Source organism: Dendronephthya gigantea, unplaced genomic scaffold, assembly GCF_004324835.1.
Source record: "Dendronephthya gigantea isolate DGI-Jeju-01 unplaced genomic scaffold, DenGig_1.0 000119F, whole genome shotgun sequence".
Taxonomy (NCBI): Eukaryota; Metazoa; Cnidaria; class Anthozoa; order Malacalcyonacea; family Nephtheidae; genus Dendronephthya; species Dendronephthya gigantea.
This window is the reverse complement of record NW_021163129.1, coordinates 205,129-229,152: the sequence shown is the minus strand read 5'-3', so window position 1 is coordinate 229,152 and position 24,024 is coordinate 205,129. Positions and strand designations below refer to the sequence as shown.

Here is a 24,024-nt window from a genome sequence, read left to right as displayed (position 1 = left end):
CTTCAATAAAACTTTTTGCAATTCTTTTCAAATCAAGTTGGTCGACCATTTCTTTGTAAATGTGCAATAACATAATGTGGTTTAGCCTCTTTTGTGTCATGCTTGACCGCAAGTAGTTCTTTAGAATTCGAAGCGCCGAGAAGGTTCTTTCCGCTGTTGCTGACGACATGGGGATTGTTAGATAAACACGTAAGATTCGGTGAACTTCGCTGAACATAATTTTTGAAAATTTACACTTATTCATAACATCACAAAGGGTGTTTATCGATGTGACTCTCTTTATTCCGAATTGATACTATTCATTAGCAGTCTTGATTAAATCTGGTAGCATCGTCAACTGGACTTTGAGACGCTCAACGTTTACATCAGTGGAGTACTTTTCTAAAAACTCTTCGGAAAACTGAACAGTAACACCATTACACGGGTTCAAAAGCAACTGTTCTATCTCATTTATTATCTTAAAAGAGTTTTGATCAAAACGCCTTTCGATTTCAGCTGTAAGAAGATCTAGAACTTCAAAATATTGTTTCCTGTAATAATCTTCTGGGGTAGAAAATTGATGATTAGCAGACCCATCATCGAATCTCTTTGGCATTTTTCTTTGTTTAGGAAGTGTTGGAGGGTCAGTTTGATCTTTTGCTTCTGAAACGACCGAGTGATAAAATGCTGCGAATTGATCATCAGATCGATGCCTCTTAAGAAAACTAAGTGCACTCGCAGCTGCAGAGTTTGCTTCTTGTGCATTTAGATCAACGCTTTGCAATGTCTTTGAAACTTCCTCCATTGCGCTGAAGACCATAAAGGATAACTTTAAACCAAAGAACGTGCTGAATTTTTCCATCAGAGCCCTCAAGCCAGAAGATTTATTCGAGGATTCATCGTTAGAATCTTTACCAACAATGTCCAATTCTGTATATATAACTTCATAGTTCCTGATAATTGCGTCTAGAGCGCCGGTACGAACAGTCCACCTTGTCGGGCAGAGAGGCTTGATACCAGGGGTCTGGAGATTCATCTCGGCTTTTATCTTCTTAAAAAGCCCTAATCTTTTGGGTGAAGCACGAATTAGCCTAGCCAGTTCTGATGCTAAGCTTAACGCATTATTTACACAATCACAAGAACTAGCACAGTCCTGCAAGCACAAGTTCAAAGAGTGAGCCAAACAGTGAACATACAGTGCTCTTGGTTCTTCTCTGGTGATTCTGGTAGAGACTCCAGAAATATGACCAGCCATGTTTGATGCTCCATCGTAGACTTGACCACGACACTGAGACAACAGTAGGTTACAACGTAACAGAACATCTTTTAGGGTGGAGGTAAGTGTTTTTGCATCAGTCATTTCGACTTCTATTAGGCCAACTAGATCTTCATGAATTGTGTAAATGTCATCAACCCATCTTAGTGAAACTGACAGTTGCTCTGAGCCACTTATGTCTCTTGTTTCATCAGCTATTAGAGCGAACCACTCGGCTTGGCGTACATCATGGAGGAGCGTCCGTAGCACTTCATGTGCCATTAGCTGAATTAACTCATTGATGATATCATGTGACTTGTATGAACTGTGTTTTAACCAATCTTTGATAACCGGAACATCTTCTGAACGGCACTTTAAAAGTTCGATTAAGTTACCTTCATCATCTTTGTGCCCTCTAATGCTTGATCCTTGTCGCACTAGGTATATCAGGGAAGACAATTGTTTTAGTAGAGCCTTCCTTCGTTTAGCTTGTTCGCTAGCATGTTGCGACGTAATTTGTGCAGAAATGCTAGGTTTTTGAAGGGCTTGAAACTTAAAAAATGCTTCTCGATGAGTTTGAGACTTCTCATGTTTTCCAAATTTTTCATTGGCTTTCTTCCAGTTGTCGAATCCTTTGCTGGTGAAAGAATCTTCACAATTCTCGCTAAATTTTATGTCTCTACTGCAAATAAACCGACAATAGAAGCAAAATATTTTTTTCCGTGACACACAAAATGATAACCAGTTATATGTCTTATACCATTCAGGCCGAAACGACCGGTATTGACTATTTTGAAATTTCTTTGTTATCTTTGAATAGTTCACATTCGGTTGGTATGGTTGAGTCTGTTCAAGAATGCAGCATTCTCCATTGCACTGTGTTATCTGGCTTAGACCACCGTCACCACCCTGAGTCGTTTCTTCAGATGCATTTGATAAGCTGCAAAATTTAGATTCAAATTTAGAATACATTTATTCAAAATATTTCCACAAGGGAAACAAAAACCATATATCATGGTGTCATTGAGTATATATATGTAATTTGTAATGGAAGCGTCTTATAGCAACGTTTTCTTGCTATATTAAAATTATGTCTGCACGTAGATATCGTTAATACAATACAGTCTCAGTCCACAGAATATAATCATTAACAATTTTAGTGAGTTAAATGTATTAATTTCAATTTTACCTTGGTTGATCAACGTCGAATACGTCTGTGTCGGTGCGGTCACTAGTAGTACTAGAAGTAGACTCTCTACGAGTTGAACTTGGAGCACTGCCTGAACAAATCAACTCGTCGATGTTTACGTCTGTTATAGAGTTAGTATCTGACTCACTACAGACATCATTTTCGTCCCCAACATCCACTCGGCTATCTTGCGAATTGGCAGAATCGTCAACCCTATGTCTCTTTGGTGCTAGACGCGAAAAAAACCTGTCCAATTTCGATTGCTCCATCATTCATGCATCGTTGACCAATGCACAATATTTTATATTATTTTCACTTTCATTTACGAGGATCTAAAGTAACATTAGGGGTAGATTTGGGTAACAGAAGATATCTTTAATTTATAGTGTAATATAATGCAACTTTACACGAAGTATCTCTCAAATTCTCCAAATAATTTCTAAACAAAATGGCGGTACGAAAATAATAACAATATACAACCACGAATATTCTGCTGTTAAACACAACTATGAAAGGTCAACGAAAGTCAATTTACATTCACTTGATCCGTATCACAATATAGGATATCTTATTAACGTTTACTACGCCGGCGACTTTTAATTTGTCGACTTCGTGGTAACGTAGTTTGTATATTTAATCTCCCATTCTGGCATTCTTCATGAAATTTTTGGAGGGGCTAAGCCCCCCCACTTTTACTTCTGGGGGGGCTAAAGCCCCCCTAGCCCCCCCGGTTCCGCCGCCCCTGAATACTGTATAAACTCAAGATACCAGCGTCCAATCAGCTTAGGGTTGGAGTTGCTCGTCCAAACATGAAGCCAAAGCAATTTCCTGCTACAAGTGTCCATGCAGCCATAAACAGCCAAAGGAAAAGTACTGTTCTGGTACCCCATTAGTTTATCATGTCCATCTAATGAATGAACCCAGTTTGGTCCTTTGCTCGAGAAACATCCTTTGGGTTTCCTTCTCTTTGCTCCAACAGCATGTGCATCGAGACCTTTAGTGTCGAGGTCATTCATCACGGCATGAACAAGATCTCTTGGCACATTCAGTCCATGCTCCTGTCTAATCTTCTTGTGCATTGCACGATAGCCAAGGAGTTTACCGGGGCCATGGAGTTCGCCCGATATAGCATCATGCACATTTTCAATAGATATATTTGTGTTTATGTATCTGATATTAAAATGTTGAAGTGTCTATCAAGGGTTGCTATACTCCAGGCATATTGCGGGAAATCAGGTTTCAAAAAGTCTAACATCTTCTTGCGTTGAATACCTTGATGTACGAAGGCTTTCATATCTTCTTCTAATTTTGTATCGTTTTGCCAAGAATCATTTCTAAAATATGAACCAGTTGCCATATTGTATACCTAATGTATAAAACGCTAATATGCCGTACTTTCCGCACAGGAAATAGTGCACAATGCTTTATGGTATACTGTGACAGCGTTAGGCCGATAAAATTTCAATTTCATTTTAAAATTTTTTTTAATTTCATTTTTTTTGCATTTTATTGTGATTTATCTTTTAAAGTCATATGAATTTTGATAGCGCGAGGGCGATAAAATTTCACTTTATATTCACTTTTATTTGCAATTGTAAAATCATTTTTCTCGTTTTGATTTTGATTTGACTTTGATTCTTGTTTTGATTTTTATTTGATTTTGATTCTCGTTTTGATTTTGATTTGATTTTGACTTAGTTTTCATTCTTTTTTGAATTTTGATTCTCATTTTGATTTGATTTTGATTATCATTTTCAAAACATTTATCAATTGAAATGTAATTTGTAATCTGTTTACATTTAAAATATGTATAGATATTATTTTGTTTCTATTATTAACAAAAATATGAATGATAGCGATCGGCTACCTTACAGTTGTTTTTTCCCTTTCTTATTTTTTCAAACAAACATATTGAAAAGGTTATATTGATTAAACCTAATTTAAAATATATTTTTGATGAAAATTTGGACTCATATTCTTTTTCTTTTAAACTTTTAAAACTTTTTCCTTATGATGGAACAAGTATTTTAGCTGATAATTGTTACATTATGAAACTTACACCAAGTACATCAATGTGACTTGCGGGCGCATCCAAGATGGCGTACACCCGTAAAAATCCTCATGTTGATGCAAGTTATTAAAAACAAAAGTCTAAATAGGGTCGATCCTCGAAACACTGCTTTACGTTGGGGTGGGCTTGTCTCTCGCCAGAAGTACTTTGTTCCCTAGCCAAACTCATTATGGCATATTGATGACCATCACTCACTCACGCAATGGAGACTTGTCATACATGGATGTATTGACAGATATTCTAGACCAATTAACTTCCTTCAGTGCAGTCAAATAACCTGGCAACCACAGTTTTGTCCCGGTTTGAAGATGCAATTCAACGTGATGGTGGCCTATGGCATTCACAAGTAAGGGTGAACTATGGCGTTGAGAATGTTTCAGTGTGTGACGCAATGATTGCTGCTCGTGGTAAGGAAGGGGAAGTTTTATTTGCTGGTTCATCATGCAGAAACCAACGAATTGAAAGGTTATGGCAAGATGTTTTCTGTTGTGTCTGCCATATTTTCTAGTATACATTTTATGCGCTGGAACAAACAGGTCTTCTTGATTTAGAAAACCCAATTCACATGTTTGTTTTACATTGGGTGCTTGTAAGGAGAATAAATCATTTTTTGCATAAGTGGATGAAAAGTTTTAATAACCACCCACTTTCAACCGAGCACAACTGGGCGCCTAACCAACTTTGGATCTATGGCATGCTAAGAGAAGATAATCCACTGGCTAATGGGGGACTTGATGATGATCCTAATTATATAAGATTTTATGGTGAAGATCCAGATGGACCAACACCATTTGAATGTAGTGATAATTTTGGTATAGTTTCACCAGTTCAGATACCAGAAACAGATACAGAAGAATTAAGTTTACAATTAACTCAACATGTTGATCCCTTGAGACTTGCGTCATGTTTTGGAATTGACATATTTATTGAAGTTCTTTAACTTGTGGTACAGCTAATGTCGGAAGCGCATACTTGACTAGTAATATTTTAACCAGTGTACTGGACAGAAGAATGGTATATGATACTCTCAAAAATACAAAAGATGTAAAAAAGTCCAAGCTCAGATTAACCTTCCATAGGGGCCTATTATAGACCCAAATTCAGCATTTTTTAATTTCAGCCAGATTAAAAAAAACACAATGTGAAAGATTGTTTGTATATTAAAGTAATGGATATTTAAATATAAAGAAGTGTTGCCCAACCAAACTTATAGCAATGATAAAAATGCACGAATAATTAGGCTAGGTAGTACTATAATTTAAGGTGCAGCTACTGATTGACATGCAAGCAAGTTTTTGAAAACTGCAAAATCCAAAATCCTCAAGTGCTATACAACAATTATGAAGAATGTATTATTTAATTTAAAAGGCTTTTCCTAAATGACTGGGAGGAAAACTATTTTCTTTCCTATATCTTTAACCAATAACAAGACTGAGCTTATAGTTAAAACTAATGCTTTGTAATAAAGCAATAAAACTTTAAAAATTTCAACCTTTGAAAAACGTTAAAAATTACTGCAAAAGTCAATGTTTGTGAGATTTCACTGCCTACCGTCTCCCAAAATAGTTGCTGAGAAACGCATTGTCATACAAATCGAAGAGAACATCTGCTTAAGGTAACTGTAGGCAATGTGTTCCCCTTGGCAGTACTACGATGTTGGAACATGTATGAGATTTGGGAAGAAAATCTCCAAATATTTTCTTCTCCATTGGTTCATAAATTTAATAAAACAGTTTTAAAACCCTTAATTATTACTTTGTGTTATCTCAAACCCTGCAATGATTTGTGTAGTGAAATGTCATTTTTTGAAATCAGTAAGAAATCAGTAAGTATATATGTATATGTATACCTGATCCTGAGGATCTCTTTCACCACTGGATGCACAAGTGCCATGGACAATGCTTGGGGAAAGAGCAAAACTAAGAGTTGGCTGTTCACTTGCAGATGTTGTGATTTCCAAGATGTTCTTTAGCCTTGTTATTCTATGACCAATGGCTACATTTTTAACACACTTGACTAAACAAGTATAAACATGCTTCTCATACATTAGACTATTTGATCCTTCTTCTGAAAACTTGGGTTTCAATAGGTGCAGTGACATATTGACAGAGAGCTTTCTATTTTTTGATGGTCTCAAGTGAAACAGGAATTGTGGGAACCTTCTACCAATTGCATGGATTCTAAGAGTATCCAGACCTTTCTGTAGGTTGTGAATGGATGGGTTTGCACTTGGGTATGGACCTGCAAAAATATCTTGCAAAACAGCTTCTGGAAAATATAATGGCAACTGTCCATTTTGAAGAAGTGTTATTGCTACCATTTGGCCAACATAAAAATAGTCACTTGCTAGATGCTCTTTGAGATCATTCTCAAAATATTTAGCTGTATTTTTTTTTACAAGTTTGGGGCCCCCCTTATCTTCGGCTTGCTCACCATAGAATTGAACTTCAAAAGCAATCCTGGGATGTCTCACATCCTTCAATTCAGAAAATGTTGTAATTTGTTTCTCCACTAAGTTCACAAGATTGATCAGTAATATTTAAGTCGCGTCCCTGCAAAATCTTATTTTGCAGAAACCTTACCATTTCAGTTGGGTCAGATACACCTTGTTGGATCTCATCAACTATTGTCGACAAATGCTGAGGCAGCTCAATTTTATTGACAGTTGGTTGTAGGTCAGTTTCTAGGGCTTGTTTATCAATATTTGTTTGATCTAAAGATGGGTCATCAGGTGTGATACTGGAATTAACATTAACATTAACATAATTGAAACATATATTGCACATATTAGCATGCAGATATGTTCATATGCGCATTACATAAAAATCTAAGATTTAAATTACAGTTACTATATTAAAATTATTTACATCTAAAATTAGAGTTCAGTTTGTAATATATATCAGTGTTCAAAGGCCTTCAATGCCTTTTTAAACAAATTTAAATTGTCCATATTTCGAATATTTGCTGGCATAACGTTCCAGAGTTTTGGAGCAGCTGATCTAAATGCTCTCCCACCAAAAGTCGTCAAACATTTTCCTGTTGGTGGCAATAGTATCAAGCTTTCACATGATCTTAAACTGTACCTAGTATGCCTTCTAATGTTAATAAGATCCATTAAATATTTCGGGGCTAGTCCATGTATACATTTAAAAGTTAATAATAAAATTTTAAACTGAATCCTGTAAGCAACAGGCAACCAGTGTAAGGCGTCCAAGACAGGTGTAATGTGACTGAATCGTGAAATACCAGTGACCAATCTTGCAGCATTGTTTTAAACACGCTGGAGTTTTGTTACATGAATGGCTGGAATACCATAAAGCAATCCATTGCAGTAATCAATCTTACTTGAAATAAGTGCATGCACCAAACACTCCACATCTTGGCGAGTTAAATACTTTCGTATTCTACGGATGTTATAAAGATGGAAGAGAGCAGAGCTACATGTCTTGTTAATATGCTGTGACATGTTTAATTTAGACTCGAACCAAGATGTTGCCTGTCTCCCACTTGTAGACAATCAATGTTAACCTTTTCCAGCTGCTACCTTGTACCAATGATCATAAACTCTGTTTTCTCAGGATTAAGCTTAAGTTTTTGAGAAAGCATCCACTGATGTACCTCGGCAATACAAGCTTCCATGGCTCAAACAGCATAGTCTTCATCCAACATAGTTCCAGGTTTAAAAGACAAATACAGTTGAGTATCATCAGCAAAACAATGCGCGTTGGGTAAATGAGATTCAATAATTCTGAACAACTCACTCGTATATAGGATGAAAAGCAGCGGTTTCAAACATGATCCCTGCTGGACACCAAAACTTAGATCAAATTTTCTAGAGTAAACACCATCAATTACGACTTTTTGAGACCTGCCAGAAAGATAGGAAGAGAACCAAGAAAGTACTGTTCCGGAGATTCCAAAGTCTTCCTGTAGTCGCTTTAGAAGAATACTGTGGTCAACCATGTCAAAGGCAGCACTGAGATCCAATAAAACGAGTAATGTAACCTCTTGGTTATTCATATTCATTAAAATATCATTCTTTACTTTTTAGTAACGCCGTCTCTGTACTGTGATATTTCCGATAACTGGATTGACAAAGAGGAAACAAATCATTTGAAACTAGATAAGAGTGTGTTTGGTTGAAAACAGCCTTTTCGGTCAACTTTGACACAAATTGTAAATTACTAATAGGCCTAAAATTTCCGAAAGCTAAGTCCAAGCCAAACTTCTTCAGTAATGGAATTATTAAAGCCTCCTTCCATCTATTAGGAAATATTCCTGATGACAAAGAATTATTAATAGATGTTACCACTGGTAGCAATTCATCCAAACATTCCTTTACTATGCTAGTCGGGATAGGATCCAAGGAGCATGATTTTATGTTTGACTCTAAAACAAGGTGCTTGACAGCTTCCATCTCCAAAGGTTCAAATTTCTCAAATAATGATATACATGGATCACCAAGATTGCTATAAGTACGGTTGTCTACACAAGCCAATTCCGCGCGTAGGTTTGTAATCTTCCTTATAAAGAATGACCCCATATCGTCAACAAAGCTTGTCATATTACAATTAGGTGGAAGAACAATCTCGTTACTCTGATTGAAAAGTTTCCTTGTAATTGAAAACAATTTTCTTTGATTGCCAGAGTTCTCACTAATTAAGTTACTATAGAATTCACCTCTTGCTCTATTCATCAAATAGGTTGCCCGATTCTTTGCCTTTTTAAATCACTGAAAATCTACATCAAGGTTTGTAGTTCTTCATCTTCGTTCAGTTTCGCGCCGTTCCCTTTTTGCTTCGCGAATGCCATTAGTAAACCAAGGTACTCAAGGTCTAACAACTACAGATCTTACTCGAAGGGGTGCATGTCTGTCAAGAATTCCCTTTAGTGTGGTATTATAACTATGAGTCAATTCGTCAAGTTCCTCAGGAGGTGGTTGACATAAGTCAGACAGACGTAGATCTTCTTTAAATAATTCCATATTTATGCTCTTGAGTTTACGATATGACATCTTCTTCCGGAGATAGCTAGGCCTGGTCACATTTAGATCACATAAAACTGTAGAATGGTCAGATAAAAAACAATCAGACACATGCAAACATTCAATAATCTTATCCATCTAACGTGTAATAATCAGATCCAGCGTGTGACCAGTTACCTGGGTGACCGAATGAACATGCTGCTCAAGGTTCAAAGAATCAAGTAGATCTAAAAATGCTGAAGCATTGGAGATCCATCGAATTATCAACATGAAAATTGAAGTCGCCAGTGGTTACAATAGGCTCTAGGCACATTATTAATGATTCCACGTAAGTAGCAAATTCATTAAGAAATGTATTCACACACGAAGAAGGAGGTCTATACACAACAGCTAATCGCACTCGCCAAGAGTTACTTGTAAGCACGTACTCTCCAACTTCGAAGAATTCCCTTGAAATAACTTCAATTTTCTTTGCCGAGATATTATTCCGAAATACTAACGCGACACCGCCTCCTCTATGATTGAGTCGCGAGTTCTCGAGTAATTTATAACCGTTTGGAATACATTCAGCTTTAACAGCTGCATCAAATTCATTAAACCAAGTCTCTGTCAACGCGATCATATCAATACTCTTTGCACTAATATACTCTACTAAGCAGGCAGTCTTATTTCTTACAGACTGACAGTTCCATACACAAAACTTTACTGGCCCTGTGGGTTTTTTTTGACAGTCAGAGGGCAATCGATTCAGATTTATTTGTAATAAATTATTTCGGGTACGAATTCCAGGTTTAGCAACAATGGCTGGCCGTTCACGTACAATAACAGGTATCGACGATGTTGAAGGTATTCCACGAGTGTGGGTTTCAGCCAAACTCATGCCAAGCGAATTGTAAAAATGAGAATTAACACGAAAGTAAAAAGGCCAGCTTCCAACACAATTTCCGATGACACCACCAAGGGACGAAAGTCTCAAATAATTATAATCAAAATTACCAGACCGCAACGTCGAAGGTGACCCACAAGTAAAATTGTGAGCAATATTCAACCTCGTACATACATAAGCGACATTATTTGGGCCTGGATTTCTTGAAATGTCCATACAAACGGTAAGATCCAAAACAAAAGGCCGAGATGCCAAAACCAAACTTGTCGAGCCATGTTTAGTAGACTTAATAACAGAATGCCGTAATCGATATTTGTTTGCTAAAGCTCACCAACGCCAACGATATACCACATGAAGATTAGTATTTGCAAAATGCCAACGATATTCCACATGAAAGTTAATGTTAGCAGAATTTATTTTCAGCGAACATTCACTAGAACAACATGAATGTACCACAAGTCCAATCAGCCAAAAAATGACAAACAAAACGGCGAAAATACAGAGCGAACGAAACACACGTCCGAACAACATGGCGACCATCACTTGGTAAAACTGTTGTTGTGGGTTGGTTGAATGGAGTGGGGAATTCTTCAAATGGGAATTATCTTCAAGATCTTCTTTAATCTAAATGTTATCATCAATAGCAAACTGCATTGCTTGTTTTATGTGAATGTACAGAAGCCCTTGCCCAGCCAATTTTTTTACAACACTGTAATCGTACTGTGTGCCTTCTGAAGAACGGAAATATTTTTTTGAACCACTTTTACAAATTCGATATCTCGACTTTCAAGCAATGGATACTTTGGTTTAAAAGATGAAACTGTTTTATCCCTTATGACTTTTTTTGTGTCAGAAGAATTTAAAGTAATAATACTTCTGTTAATAATGTTATCCTTTCTCAAGGTATCGTCACCCTTCTCCATCACTCTCTATATCGGGTTGTCGAATTAATGCATATTCAAACTGTTTTTTCTCTGAATTTCGCACAGTTTTTTCCTTCTTACTTCATCTTGACAGCTTTCAGCTGGCCTGTGGGGACGAAGTCGAAGATCAGTAAGATTTTCCAGCAGCTGCGCGAAGTCGTTCTTTTGATTTAGATGTCTGTACAAGCCAGCATCGGAACTGGATGCCATCATTGAGCTCAGGCACAGCTGTATTAAGTGTTCGTGGACTTACAGCTGTTACAGGTACTTGCGCAGCATGCACATTCGTAGCTGCTCTGTGGCCTTTTTGTAGGAGAATTAGATTCAACTAAATTTTCATCTACTGATAGCAACATTGTAGAAGCTTGCTGAAGCAATTCAGCTGCTTTTGATATCGTTTCCTTTCCCATTTTTAGACGTATCTCACTAGTGATCTCAATTAAATGCATTCAATGCAAGGCAGCCATGTTGTTTGCTGTACTTTCGGCGGAAATTAGAATAATTAATAGCTGATTGGCGTGCATTCAGCCCAGTCCCAATTATTGAATGAATTTTGAAAGATTGAATGGATATTTTCAACATTAATGAATTGCGGTATTAAATAAATATTTTAGATTAAACAATTCTAGGCCAAATATTCCTTATAAACATTATGCTAAAAGTATATTTTGTATTGAATATTGTTCAAGGATTGAATTGAACATTTATGGATTATTAAATTGATTGCAAAAATTGTATTAAATTAAATCACTTCCAAAGTATTGAATATATATTAGATTAAATTGAATAAATATTTTCATATTGAATATTGCTACAAACGGGCAGGCATAGAAAAGCCTTTTCTGGCACATTTAGACACAATCTTAACAGCGCCAAAGTAACATTTGGACGAAAGCTTCCTTTTGTTTTTCACACAACATAGTTGTACAATGGTCCCATATTCAAAATGAACTCCATACTTGAGTACTGTTCTTGGGCAGTGAGCCGTTTTTTAAACTTTTTCAGAATTATACCAATCATTTTTCAGAATTGATACAACCAGCTTTGACATAAACAAAGAAATGGTAGTCATATTACTAGGGGTGAAGTAGCTTAAATGAAAGAGAGTCTTTCATTTATTCCAGAGGGATAGAGAGTGCCAAGACTGTGGATGAGTTGCATTTCTTGTCGTTTAGGGCTATCGTTAGTATTGGAAATGGGGCAGAGGACTCTAATTTTCATGTCTGTAACACAATGATTATCAGAGGTAAAGTCTCTGGCAACAGGCTTGGTGTTATCGTGGTTGTTAACTAACCTACGATGTTCACCAAACCTTACCTTTACAGATCTTCTAGTTTCACCGATATATAGTAAACCACATCAGTTGCATGAGATGCAATAAATAGGTCGGAGGAGAGGCATGTGAAATGGTGCCTGATGAAAAACTGTGAGTTGGGACCCAAAATAACAGTGCTGGAATTGGTAAATGAGCATGTTAAAACATTCAAACCTTTGTCTTTTGGAAATCATAAGCATATACAATATAGATCAATGTGAAGTATTGAGAACTTATTCTAAATTATCATGTTTGAATTGAAATGGCTAAAGGACATGCATATTAGCCACTAGTTATTGTTGAATACTTGCCTGTTTTAATCACCTTGAACACTTATACCTCCTTCCATCTATGTTATGAAACAGACGCAACGACCAGGGCGCATTGTTATGCAATGTGGGACTTTCCAACTTCTTGTAAGACAAGTTCTCCACTTAACGCTTCAACGCTCCTGTTTTTCATTTACCAAGAGATAGATCTTGCAATTTTTACATTTGCACCTACAAAAAACATATATTTATATTGATTGTGAAACAATAGGGTGAAATGTCAGTATTTTCATACAGCTTTATGGAAATCAACAGGCAAATAAACACGTCCTTTTTATATGTAATAATATAATGCCTTTATCTATTAAACACTGGGATAGTCCGGCTGTTTTGCCAAATAAAAGAAGCTGCCTTCTTTCTTCATCTACACGTCCCACTTTAGTCTTCATTTATACTCAGCATGGTCATCGGTTTGTCTTGAAGAATATGTCCATTCCACCAAATTTTGGTTTTTTATATATATTTACCCATTAGATTGTCAGCAAAACAGAATATGACAAAGAAATCTAGCATCCTGATGGACATTTTATGAATATAAACTTGTATATGACAATGATGACACTCCATATTGTGTACATATTATTGCCAATGTTATGCCAACACAAAGAGAGAAAACCCTAGAAGATAGGGCGGCTTATAAACTATGGCTTATCCTGGGTAAAAAGGAATCTATTTTTTCTGCCTTTTGTGAATGCAAAGGAGGCTCTGATCAATATTGCAAGCTTTTGGGAGCAGCCTTGTTCGAGCTGTAAGAGTTTCTGTCTAGCGAATGAACATCAGTGACATCTCTCCCAGCTTACTGGTGTCCAAAACCTAAACCAGAAAACATGCCACTCCCCTTACTGGAAATGAAATTTCATTCAATTAAATTTAATAGAAAAAGAAAATATGTACCAGTTGATGAGTCATAGATCCATTCATTTGACTCAATGCCTAACCGACTTTGATGCACTGTAACTGGAAAAGAAAAAGCTAATTTTGCTAGGAAACTACTGGATATTAACAATGAGTTAGCAGTTTTGGATTTCGTACCAGGATCTTCTAATGAAAAGACTGATAAGAAAAATCCTGTTTATTTAAATCAATTTAAAATACTTACAAGGGCTAAAATATTTGTTTGGAAAACAAGCAATTAATTGGTAAAGATGTCAATGCTTCCTACAAAATATTTGTATCCTCACTGACATGCACCAAGGCCGACCAGTCTTTTATAAATGCAGCAACTGTTGGAAGAGCTAACAACAATAAGTGGCAAAAATTAAGACATCTTATGGTAACTGGTACAAAAGTAAAAGGTCTTTATACCAGACAAAAAACCATTGAATGCAGCCCTTCTACTGTCATAAGTAAGACAATAAACAACCTCTTGCAAGAAAATCAAATCCATGTTCAAACTCAGGGTACTCAATATGGATATGATCATGAGAAGGAAGCACTCTTTTTATATACTGGTCAGCTTTTCTTACTAAATAAATAGGTGGCAGTGTAATTACTTTCAGTTATTACTTTCAGTTTCAGATGGGTATGGCATTAGCTCATATGTCTGTTTGTGATTTTATTGTTTATACATCTAAAGATATTGAAGTTGTAGGAATTCACTTTGATGAAGGCTTTTGGAGAACTGTCTTGAGTGTAGTTTGATTATTTTACACAAACCAAATTGTAAAAAATCTTGTATTAAAACTCTACTAGTTTATTGGAGTTCTTGACATAGTAAAATAACAATATAGTACACATCTACACAATGGAAAAGCCAGCCTGACAGGTCTGTTTTGTTATGATATGCCAAATTTTAAACAACTATAATTATTTATTTCTCTCTAAATTAATTGTTTTCAATGTGAATGAACATTAAAATATTTTATGCAATGATTACCTCATCAGACTTATGAAGGGTGATCACCGCCAAAATTAGCTTACACAATTTGCAACCACTTACATGCCATTCGGCATTGCTCACGTGGTACTCGGATTGTCTTGAATGACATTCGGCACCACTTACGTGATATTCGAATTGGCTTTAATGGCATTAGGATTTGCATTTATGACATTCAGCACTGCTTACGTTACATTTGAATTGGCTTTAATGACATTAGGATTTGCCTTAATGACATTCGGCACCGCGTAGCTAACATTGGGATTGGCCCAGATTGGCCTTTTAAATGACATTCGGCGTGAAAGGCATGCGCCACAGGAGCACGCAGTCAACAGGGGCAGCGAATTATTTCAACAAGAGCGTTACGAACACACGGGATTAATTGAACAGCGGGTAATCACAGAAAACTTCTTAAGGACGTAATATTAGCTGCAATATTCAGTTAATAAAGTTTCCAAAATTGTTTTTATACTGTTTCACGCTATTTTTTCTTCAAATTCTGTTGTGTTAATTACGAAATCCTGTCGAAAAACCCTTGGATGTCTTCTAAATCATCTAAGTAATAAATGGTATGCCTTATATATATTTTTGCATTTTAGCCTATGTTTCCTTTTTTTATAATACAATTGAATACTGGCAGATTTTTTATTTGCCTAGCGGCATACTATATGGACATTGTCAATCACATGGGAACAAGGGCAAAATTTAATGATCGATGAGACAATTACCAACTCATTTCGTTAACCTGTGACTCCTTTAACTTCTGTTATTTGGTGAACGTACTGTACGTTATAAACCCTACATATATTTAAAAACCGTTTGCGATGCAACTATGCAGACTAGGGTAAAAATGGAAGAAAATGAAATCTGATAGCCTTTCACAGCCTTGAAGACTAGGAGATAAAAAGTAGCGGTGTTCTACATATACTATCTTTCTTAGGATGTTGTACAACCTAGAAGCATCATTATTAATCATTTGATTCACTCAATACGAAAAATTGAAGCAGTTTTGGAGAACGATGCAGAACAACCACCAGACTATGACTTCCTAGCTTTTAGAGTTGATCATCTAAATCATGTTTTGGTTTACTGTTCAACGGTTATTGATGTACCACCAACGGTCAACGAATTGCTAAGCAAATGCCTTAGCATAATAGAGTCATTTGATACTGGGATAAATGACAATTACTTTGCTCCAACAGTGAAAACTGGACTGCCTGGACGACCAGCATACAAAATTACAAAAGAGCAGCTGTTGTTCTTGGTTTCTTCTGGGTTTAACGTTCCACAAATTTCCGCAATGTTAAATGTCGGAAAAAGAACTATTGAGAGGAGACTTCATGAGTTTGGTATCTCTATAAATACCACTTTCTCATCGATTAATAACGACGACTTAGATGCTGTTGTCCGAGATATTGTCAAAGAATTTCCAAATGTGGGTTACAGAAGGCTGACAGGATTTTTGCGAGTAAAAGGCATCAGTGTTCAGCAGCAGCGTGTCAGAGAAGCTTTAAGAAGAGTGGATCCAGACGGTGTTCTCTTGAGAGCAGTTGAATTGAATGTCATCAGAAGGCAGCCGTATCATGTATCATCTCCTTTATCACTTTGGCACATTGATGGATATCACAAACTCATCAGGTAAAAATGGCCTTTTACACAGCAGGGAATTGCAATACCTGCAGTATGTGAAGGGAAAAGGTTGGTGTAAGTGTATTTCTCTGGTATTACTCGTTGTATTTATCCAACTTTGCATGGATATGTTTGTTTCTTTTGAGATGGAGAATGGTGATTCACGGGGGGATCGACGGTTATAGCAGAAAAATTGTTTTCTTAGAATGCAATACAAACAACTACGCGACTACAGTCCTGAATGCCTTTCTTTCTGCCGTTGATCAGCATGGACTTCCGTCTCGTGTCCGTTCGGATAAAGGCGGAGAAAATGTGGATGTTGCCCATTACATGTTGCATCACCCTGAACGAGGATCCGGGCGGGGAAGCATGATTACAGGCAAGAGTGTGCACAACCAAAGAATAGAGCGTTTGTGGAGAGATCTATTTTGCGGTTGTGTCCATATGTATTATCATCTATTCTACAGCCTTGAAAGTAGTGGGTTGTTAAATCCTGACAGCGAGTTAGACCTTTTTTGCTTACACTATGTTTATTTACCAAGAATATCACATTCCCTTCGCAACTTTGTGAATGGATGGAATGCCCATCCAATGAGTACAGAAAATAACCTTAGTCCAAACCAACTCTGGATCAGAGGCCTACTAGAAATTGCAAACAGTGACAATCGAATTGCCCAAGATATTTGGCGGTCAGGGGAAGTAGATGTACGTAACTATGGTAAACATTATTTCGTCTTGAAATTTTTACAGTACTGGCGTTACTACAAAAACAGGAGACTGTAACCGCCATGCATTACACAACACAGCTTTCTCTTCTATGCAAAAACCAAGACAAGTAAAGAACAAACATTACAAAAGAATGATTTTTTCAATGTGAAAGAATATAATTAAAACACGGTAGAACGACAAAAATTCACTGAACTCTTAAAACTTTTTTTAGGATTTATATGGAGTTGACTGGGATGGTCCTATCTCAACAGAGCCTGATACCTGCGCCGTTGAGGTCCCCCGAACAGAAAATCCACTTCAAGCACATGAATTTACAAACATGAAGGAATCCATAGATCCGCTACGTCAAAGTCACAATTATGGCAGTGATATATATTTGGAATGTAAACAATATGTAGAAAATCATCAACATTGAAAGTGAGAACATATCGTTTGTATATGTTATTATCAACGTTTTAACCCCAAACATTTTCTTGCAAGTGCGATTTCCATTTAATAGACCTTGCCGTTTATTCACATTTCACCTCGTGTCCTCGTTTCCGTGTCAAATACATATACTCGTGTTTCATGCTTAGTATGGTTGAAAATTACTTTGTTATTAAGCCTAAGATCAGCAACAGACAAATCCGTCCAGGAAACATGGAAATATAATCTTTATCTGCCTTTGACATGCTAAGATAAGTTAACATGGAAACGAGGCCTTCGGGTAAAGGAGAACAATCGGTAAGATCTGTTGCTAGACCGGTCAGGCCAAGTATAAAATTGCATAGACAAACCATATAAACCTATTCGAAAAAGAGCAAGAAGCCTGTTTCCAGTTACGCGAAAAACGAGGCTAGTCAGATTTTCTCTGTTGAATTTAAAGCAATTTGTTTTTTTCTCACTTTTTCGCTGGACCTGTTGCAAGCGACACAAAAACAAAGTTTTTACAGTCAAAATTTAGAAATATAAAAATGATTTTAAAATTTTGACTGCAGAAAACCTGAATAGCCTCGTTCTCGCGTAACTCGTAACAGGCCTCTTGCTCTTTTTGGAATAGGTCTCATAAAATCTGGCTAGAATAGACTTCGTTTTGAATTAATCCAAAATTTTCGTTCCCTTGTGTTTGTTTTTCATTCAATATATCTGACCGGTTTGACAGTTCTACATGCATGTAAACTGAAAGCACTCTAACAAAATATAAACATTAACCTAATAAGCTAAAATATTTAGCAATGTCAATGACAACCCTGCATATTCAGTTGTTACAAACAACCAAAGTTACGTACATTGAGACAAATTAATATTATCTAGTCAACATGAATTGTAAAACAGTTAGCTGTTGCCTACTGTACAGTAGCAGTATCTGAAGTCACCGAGAAGCAGAAAACGAACACGACGCATGACGTAGGCTGGCTAACATAACTTTCTCAAACGCACCGTAATCATTATAGATCACAGGTAGTTTCAAAATATTGAAACAGGTATCGGAATCAGGCATCGTGAGGTTTTTGTTACCATACAGCAATTTGATGCTGGTTGTGAGACCAAGTGGAGGTACTCGAAGATTCGATGTGCAGTACTTTAGTAGAATACAAAGAACAGGAAAATTTCCGCCAAGTGCAGGAATGCATTCTGCAAATAAAATATAAGTTATCAATCAATCAATGTAGTTTCCTAGGCACCTGTAGTTTTCCACTTCAACCGGCTTCGCTACGATACGGTTGAAGTGGAAAACAGGCTCAAGTGACTAAAGTAATTAATTCAAGAAACTCAATGTATTAAGCGACTTAACTTCCGAAATTAGTCATAACTTGGCAACTCGTATACGGATGAAAGGGGCTGTAAGGTTTTAGGTAGAGCAGGAAGCGAATATTCAGTTATTTACATGATATTGAGTACTGTTTGGGTTTCGTAAACCAAATCCTATATAGAGCACACGCACGTGACGTCACAGCCGCCATGTTGGTGTTTCAATTAAAGGAAAATTCCTCTTAGACTCTTATTGATTAGACTCTTTGTCAGGAACACCAACATAACTGTCATGTACCTGATGTATTCTCATGCTTTTCGAGAAAGTCTCCAAAATAAGAATATGTAATCTTTTCCTCATCACTCTTTGGGTCTGACTGAACAAGAGACAAAAATTTCTTGGCAGTAAGAGATATTTCTTGGGAGCCATCGTTTGCAACAAAGAATGGCTTCCAGGTATCGGGACTCATTTGGATAAATTTTATTAGACCAAAATGATCAAGGCCTTCTTTGAAGCTTATCAGGGAAGGTAGTCGCTTGTCATACAGCTCCTCGATCAGGATTTGACTAATAAAATCTACTCGAGACTTTATACTTAAAACCCTCCCCACAGGCCATCCAGATCTATCAACAATGGAAGAAAATCTAGGTTCGTCAAGTAAATTTGAAAGCTCCTCGTCATCTGTACAATCTTCAATCTGAAATGATAGTAGAGATATTTCGTAAACGGTGAAAGTATACTTCAACAAACAAAGAGATATAATGGATTCAGGATAAGCATCACACATAGTAAGCATAACAAGTTCCCTAATGGACAATATGCGTGTTATACAATGGCAAAGAGAGGTATACTCTCGGAAAGAGCATACCAAAATTAGGAAAATGGCAAAGTTTGGTTGCGACAGTTGTGTAATGCAGAAAATATGGTTTTGCAAAGTTCGCAAACTTTCTATACTTTTGAATTTACGCGCAAAAATTGTTACCACTTTTCGACCGAAAATGACAACAAATTGTGCACGCGACAGAATGTCTCCATTGATCAATAACTTCTAAAGTCTTTTATGCGTGCCCTGTATTGACCAGTTAAGCTGAACAAACAACCGATTACTTCTCTATTTTGCATTTTAATAATTCTACTTTAGTTGATTTTACCTTTTTTAAGAATTCTGTCAAATCGGAATTCTGTGGAGTGTTCGGAAGGTCATCCAGCTTGATAGCTGAAACCGACTTTTCTTTGTTACCATACACAAGAAAATCGTAGATGTAATTTGCTAATGATGGCATACCGGGGCCTTGTTGAAGTATAGAGTGTGCCAGCATAAGGCCCCCCATACGCAAGAGATTAACATTGTCCCAGCTATGTCTTGGAACAAGGTGACCATCTTCTCCTTCAAACAAGCGATTACTCATGCATCTAATGAGATCACCAAAGAATTCGATCCTTAAACCACCACCGTCTATTGCATCTTCATAGCCTTCGAATACTATACTGAGATGCCGGTATAAATCTTTGCGTTCTGTACATTTATAAAAAATCAGTGCTCTTTCCCACAGGCATTCTCTTTCTACGTGCAATATCTTGATATTGTCCTTGTCTACATTCTTTGCATAGGCTGCAAGTTGCCCATCAATTGATGACGCAGTTGATGATTTACAGGTATCTACAGAACAAAAATTCAAAGCAAGCAAATTTTACTCTTTTGGCAATGAGTTCATTAAGGCTAACTATAGCATTCTTTTCGGCGCCGAACGCCAATTTTACTCGAGGAGAAGGATTTGTACGAAAGTTGTTCCAAATATTAAAGAGCACTGCAGCGCAAAAACAAGTGAACGGCTGAATAATTTAAATCAATTAGATGGAAGGCTATCTGCAACCAGAAATTTGAAGCTAGGTTTTTCGGTTAGAGCGAAGTCGTTCCACGCGATATAAACACACGGTTAAGCACAAACTATGCCGACACATGAGTTCGATCGAAGTCAAATCATGGGTCAAATTTAGCCTCACATAAGCATAGGCATGTTTATAATAATGCAGCCTTTCAATGTATTTTTATAAATCACTCGCACTGTCAACAGTATACCAACCAAATGCTATAAACAATACTTTTTTACTTTTAATGTTTGCCATATGTTCACTTACCATCAGTTAAACCTAAGAGGTCAGATACTGCATCTTCTGTCGAATAGTCATTTGCCCTCAGTGTTTCCAACAAAGTTTGCCTCTGTGCATTTGGAAACATTTCTTGCATTCTATTTATCTCTTCTATGAAAATAAAAATTATAGTTTGTACAAATTTAAATTTGGAGTCAATCACTATGTACTCTCTCATGATGAAGGCCCTCGGGTCGAAAAGACGAGAAGTGTTTTGTCTATTTTAGGCAGTTGTTATACCACATTTGATGCTAAGTTGTTTGAAGATGCTGCCACGCTGCTTTATATTGCTAAATATGTATGGTTATATTATTTTGGTGAGATGATACCTCTTAAATAAGTATTTTGTATGCATTACAGATTATTTAAAAACTTTTGACAAAAATTATATAAACAAACTTCGTTCAGAAGTTCGCAAGTTCATGAACAAGTTCATAATAAAATTAACAATCTGTTTTATAACTATGCATTTCACTGTCTCCTTTTAAACCTTGGACCAATGAGAACATTTGCTTTTGAAATAGATCTTTAATTTTATAGTGAGATTTTGACCCTGATCGCAACGAACTTGTGAACTTTCGAATGAAATCAGGAACATTTTAGTCAAAAGTTCTATGAAATCAGTGATGTTCTTACGGGTTAAAGTGTCATCACCAGTGTGATCAATGATTTTTTCTTCATCTCCATCAATTTTGTTATCAGATAAACTAGAAAAAGTAATAAGCAGCATTTTATAGAATGATGAGGATTTTAGGAATTTAAGATGATGAAAAAAATGCAGGGTGCTACCAAAAAGGTATATGTTAGGTTTGAATAATGGTAGCTGTGACAACTAAATGTCTTCTAAACAAAGAAAATTGAGATTAGACAATCATCATTAGTGGTAGGTCAATTAAGCTTAATTCCAGCAAATTAACAGAAGAGATAAAACAGAAAACTGAAAATAAATGTCATACTTTTGAGTTTCTTGCTCTTCCTCCTCAATATGAAAACGTTGATGAGTTAACATAGACTCTTCATCAATTTTTATTTGCATATTACATTTAAGGCATGGTACAGTTGGTCCATCTGTATCATTGGCACCACTAATTGCTTCATTTGCCTTAAAAGAAAAATGACAATTAAAATTGTTGGTTAACTTGGCTTCCTTAAAATTTCTTCTTTATACTACTTTCCATATAAAATTGCATTTTATATGGAAGCAATTCATGTATATGATAACATATGATATATGATATGATATAGACCTTATATCCATCACTATGGCAAGGTATTTGTTGTACATAATATATACATAGGATAAAATAGACATAAATCTGAGAACAACATGATCAAAGTGAGTCAATAATACACTTTGACAGGGTAATTAATTTAAACTGACTAGAGTCTGAATAGATATGACATCCACTGCAACAAATGCCTTCCTGCCAGTGAGATCGAGATAAGGCCAGATTATTCAAAAGAAGGAGTGCTGGACAAATAGCCAGGTAAAGATGTAAACTAAACCCTGAACTGGTGAGCAATGTAGTATTCTATCCATGCCCTAAGGGTCTAATGAGTTTTATTGACATTATATATGCAAATAGTCTGAATAATTACTTCTACTGTATATTGAATGAATACTTTTTATATATTATTTGCAACTACAAAATAATGTTCAGGTACTTAACTTTAAAAATTCTTCAACATATATTGTGTATTATTTAAACTATAATTTTTATAAAACCCCTAGCTATTTACATATTTGTTAAACATGCATCTGAGTGTATTTATTTCATAGAATATAACCCCACCATGAAGGCAGTGGCGTAACTAGAAGGATAATTGGGGGGGGGTGAATATTCATATATTCAGTTCTACCCCACGAATTTCTATTGTAAGGTATTGCAATTACAAAAGAAATCTGTAGGGCAGAACTGGTTATTTGAATATTCACCCCCCCCCCAATTATCGTTCTAGTTACGCCACTGCTTGAAGCCCTATCTCCAATACAAGTACCTTCTAAGGGCTCAGCCCTTGTGTGAGGGGGGAGTGAGGCATAACGTATATCAAATTTATCAAAAGTATAAAACATTGACTGAGTACACTGAATTATTGAAAAAATTGTTGCTGATGAAAAATTAACTTACCTCAACTTCGCATGTATTTATTGTGTCAATAGATTTTTGCAGAGGGCGAACATAGGCTACTGCCTGTCTCAACGGTGATTCATCCCGTAAATAGGGTATTGAATAGCCGTTTTTCCCTGGGGGATAACTTGTAAGCGTTGGCTTCCTGATGCTGTCCGGCAAATTAAATATCCCCCAGCCTCTTTTAGCAACGGAAATTTCTCTTCGAGGATTCGAGTGAGAAACGCATGGTCGCCTTTTTTGTTATCAAAGGTTATTTTCAGCTCACCAAGCCCCATTGCCTTTAACTTTTCTTTTTCGGTTATGTTTGGAGCAATGTTTGCATTTTTATCAGATAGAAGGCAAAATCGATGAGTCCATGTTGGCAACGGGTTAAACATTGGAACCCAACTACATCGTTGTCTCTTGGGTTTTGGTGGTTTCGCTTCCTGAACTGTTTGTCGATTACTTGTTGCTTCTCTTCGGTATGGAGCAAAAAGTTTGCTTAATTCCTCCGACGTGGTTCTTTCGGTTTGCTGTGCCGAATCTTTATTTGATTCTTCAAGAAGTTTTGCAGCTTCTCGCATTAATCTCGCTGCCTCGATCCTTTTCCTAGTTTCATCCGCCATATTTACATATTACTGTAAAACGCGCTCTTTCGATTTCTATGCACACGTGCTCTATATCCGTACCAGTTCACTGATCGTACTTACTTAAATTAACTTTATTCTCTTCATTCTTACTTAAATTAAGTTTCGTGAGCGTCAGTGAATAGCCGCTGTTCATTAGTACCGTGTGTTCGTAAGCATCGTGTTGAAGTAATCCGCTGCCCATGTTTATTGCGTGCTCGTGTGGCGCATGCCGTCCC

At 36.5% G+C, this 24,024-nt stretch overlaps 3 protein-coding genes across 4 annotated transcripts; 1 reads left to right on the top strand and 2 right to left on the bottom strand.

Moving 5' to 3' along the window:
• Positions 1 to 295: 295 nt before the first annotated feature.
• Positions 296 to 1,339, bottom strand: LOC114535490 (zinc finger MYM-type protein 1-like). Its single transcript, XM_028556792.1, has one exon. It carries the CDS (start codon positions 1,337 to 1,339, stop codon positions 296 to 298), a length of 1,044 nt encoding a protein of 347 aa, XP_028412593.1.
• A 13,488-nt stretch (positions 1,340 to 14,827) lies between these two features.
• On the top strand, positions 14,828 to 17,485 carry LOC114535478. 2 transcript variants are annotated; one of them, XM_028556782.1, is made up of 4 exons: positions 14,828 to 15,376; positions 15,748 to 16,445; positions 16,583 to 17,154; positions 17,377 to 17,485. In XM_028556782.1, the coding sequence occupies exons 1-4, from the start codon at positions 15,374 to 15,376 to the stop codon at positions 17,391 to 17,393; spliced, it is 1,290 nt and encodes a 429-aa protein (XP_028412583.1). In that variant the 5' UTR covers positions 14,828 to 15,373; the 3' UTR covers positions 17,394 to 17,485. The 2 variants fall into 2 exon arrangements, 1 of the variants encoding a protein (XP_028412583.1); XR_003688307.1 differs by having other exon boundaries at positions 15,748 to 17,141.
• Positions 17,486 to 18,050: 565 nt separating this feature from the next.
• Positions 18,051 to 23,785, bottom strand: LOC114535489. Its single transcript, XM_028556791.1, has 8 exons — positions 23,446 to 23,785; positions 23,178 to 23,293; positions 22,005 to 22,150; positions 21,685 to 21,755; positions 21,037 to 21,159; positions 20,049 to 20,557; positions 19,195 to 19,594; positions 18,051 to 18,779 (listed from the first exon to the last, which is right to left on the bottom strand). Exons 1-8 carry the CDS (start codon positions 23,783 to 23,785, stop codon positions 18,517 to 18,519), a joined length of 1,968 nt encoding a protein of 655 aa, XP_028412592.1. The 3' UTR covers positions 18,051 to 18,516.
• Between the last annotated feature and the right edge of the window lie 239 nt (positions 23,786 to 24,024).

Bases quoted from the DNA above. Each gene is read 5' to 3' on its own strand.
- LOC114535490 (XM_028556792.1), bottom strand. From the start codon at position 1,339: ATGACTGATGCAAAAACACTTACCTCCACCCTAAAAGATGTTCTGTTA.
- LOC114535478 (XM_028556782.1), top strand. The intron at 16,446-16,582 runs GTAAAAATGGCC...GTTTCTTTTGAG, and splicing joins GGATATCACAAACTCATCAG to ATGGAGAATGGTGATTCACG.
- LOC114535489 (XM_028556791.1), bottom strand. From the start codon at position 23,785: ATGGCGGATGAAACTAGGAAAAGGATCGAGGCAGCGAGATTAATGCGA. The intron at 23,294-23,445 runs GTGAGCTGAAAA...GTTATCCCCCAG, and splicing joins GTTAAAGGCAATGGGGCTTG to GGAAAAACGGCTATTCAATA. The intron at 18,780-19,194 runs GTACATGACAGT...TTTTATTTGCAG, and splicing joins AAAGCATGAGAATACATCAG to AATGCATTCCTGCACTTGGC.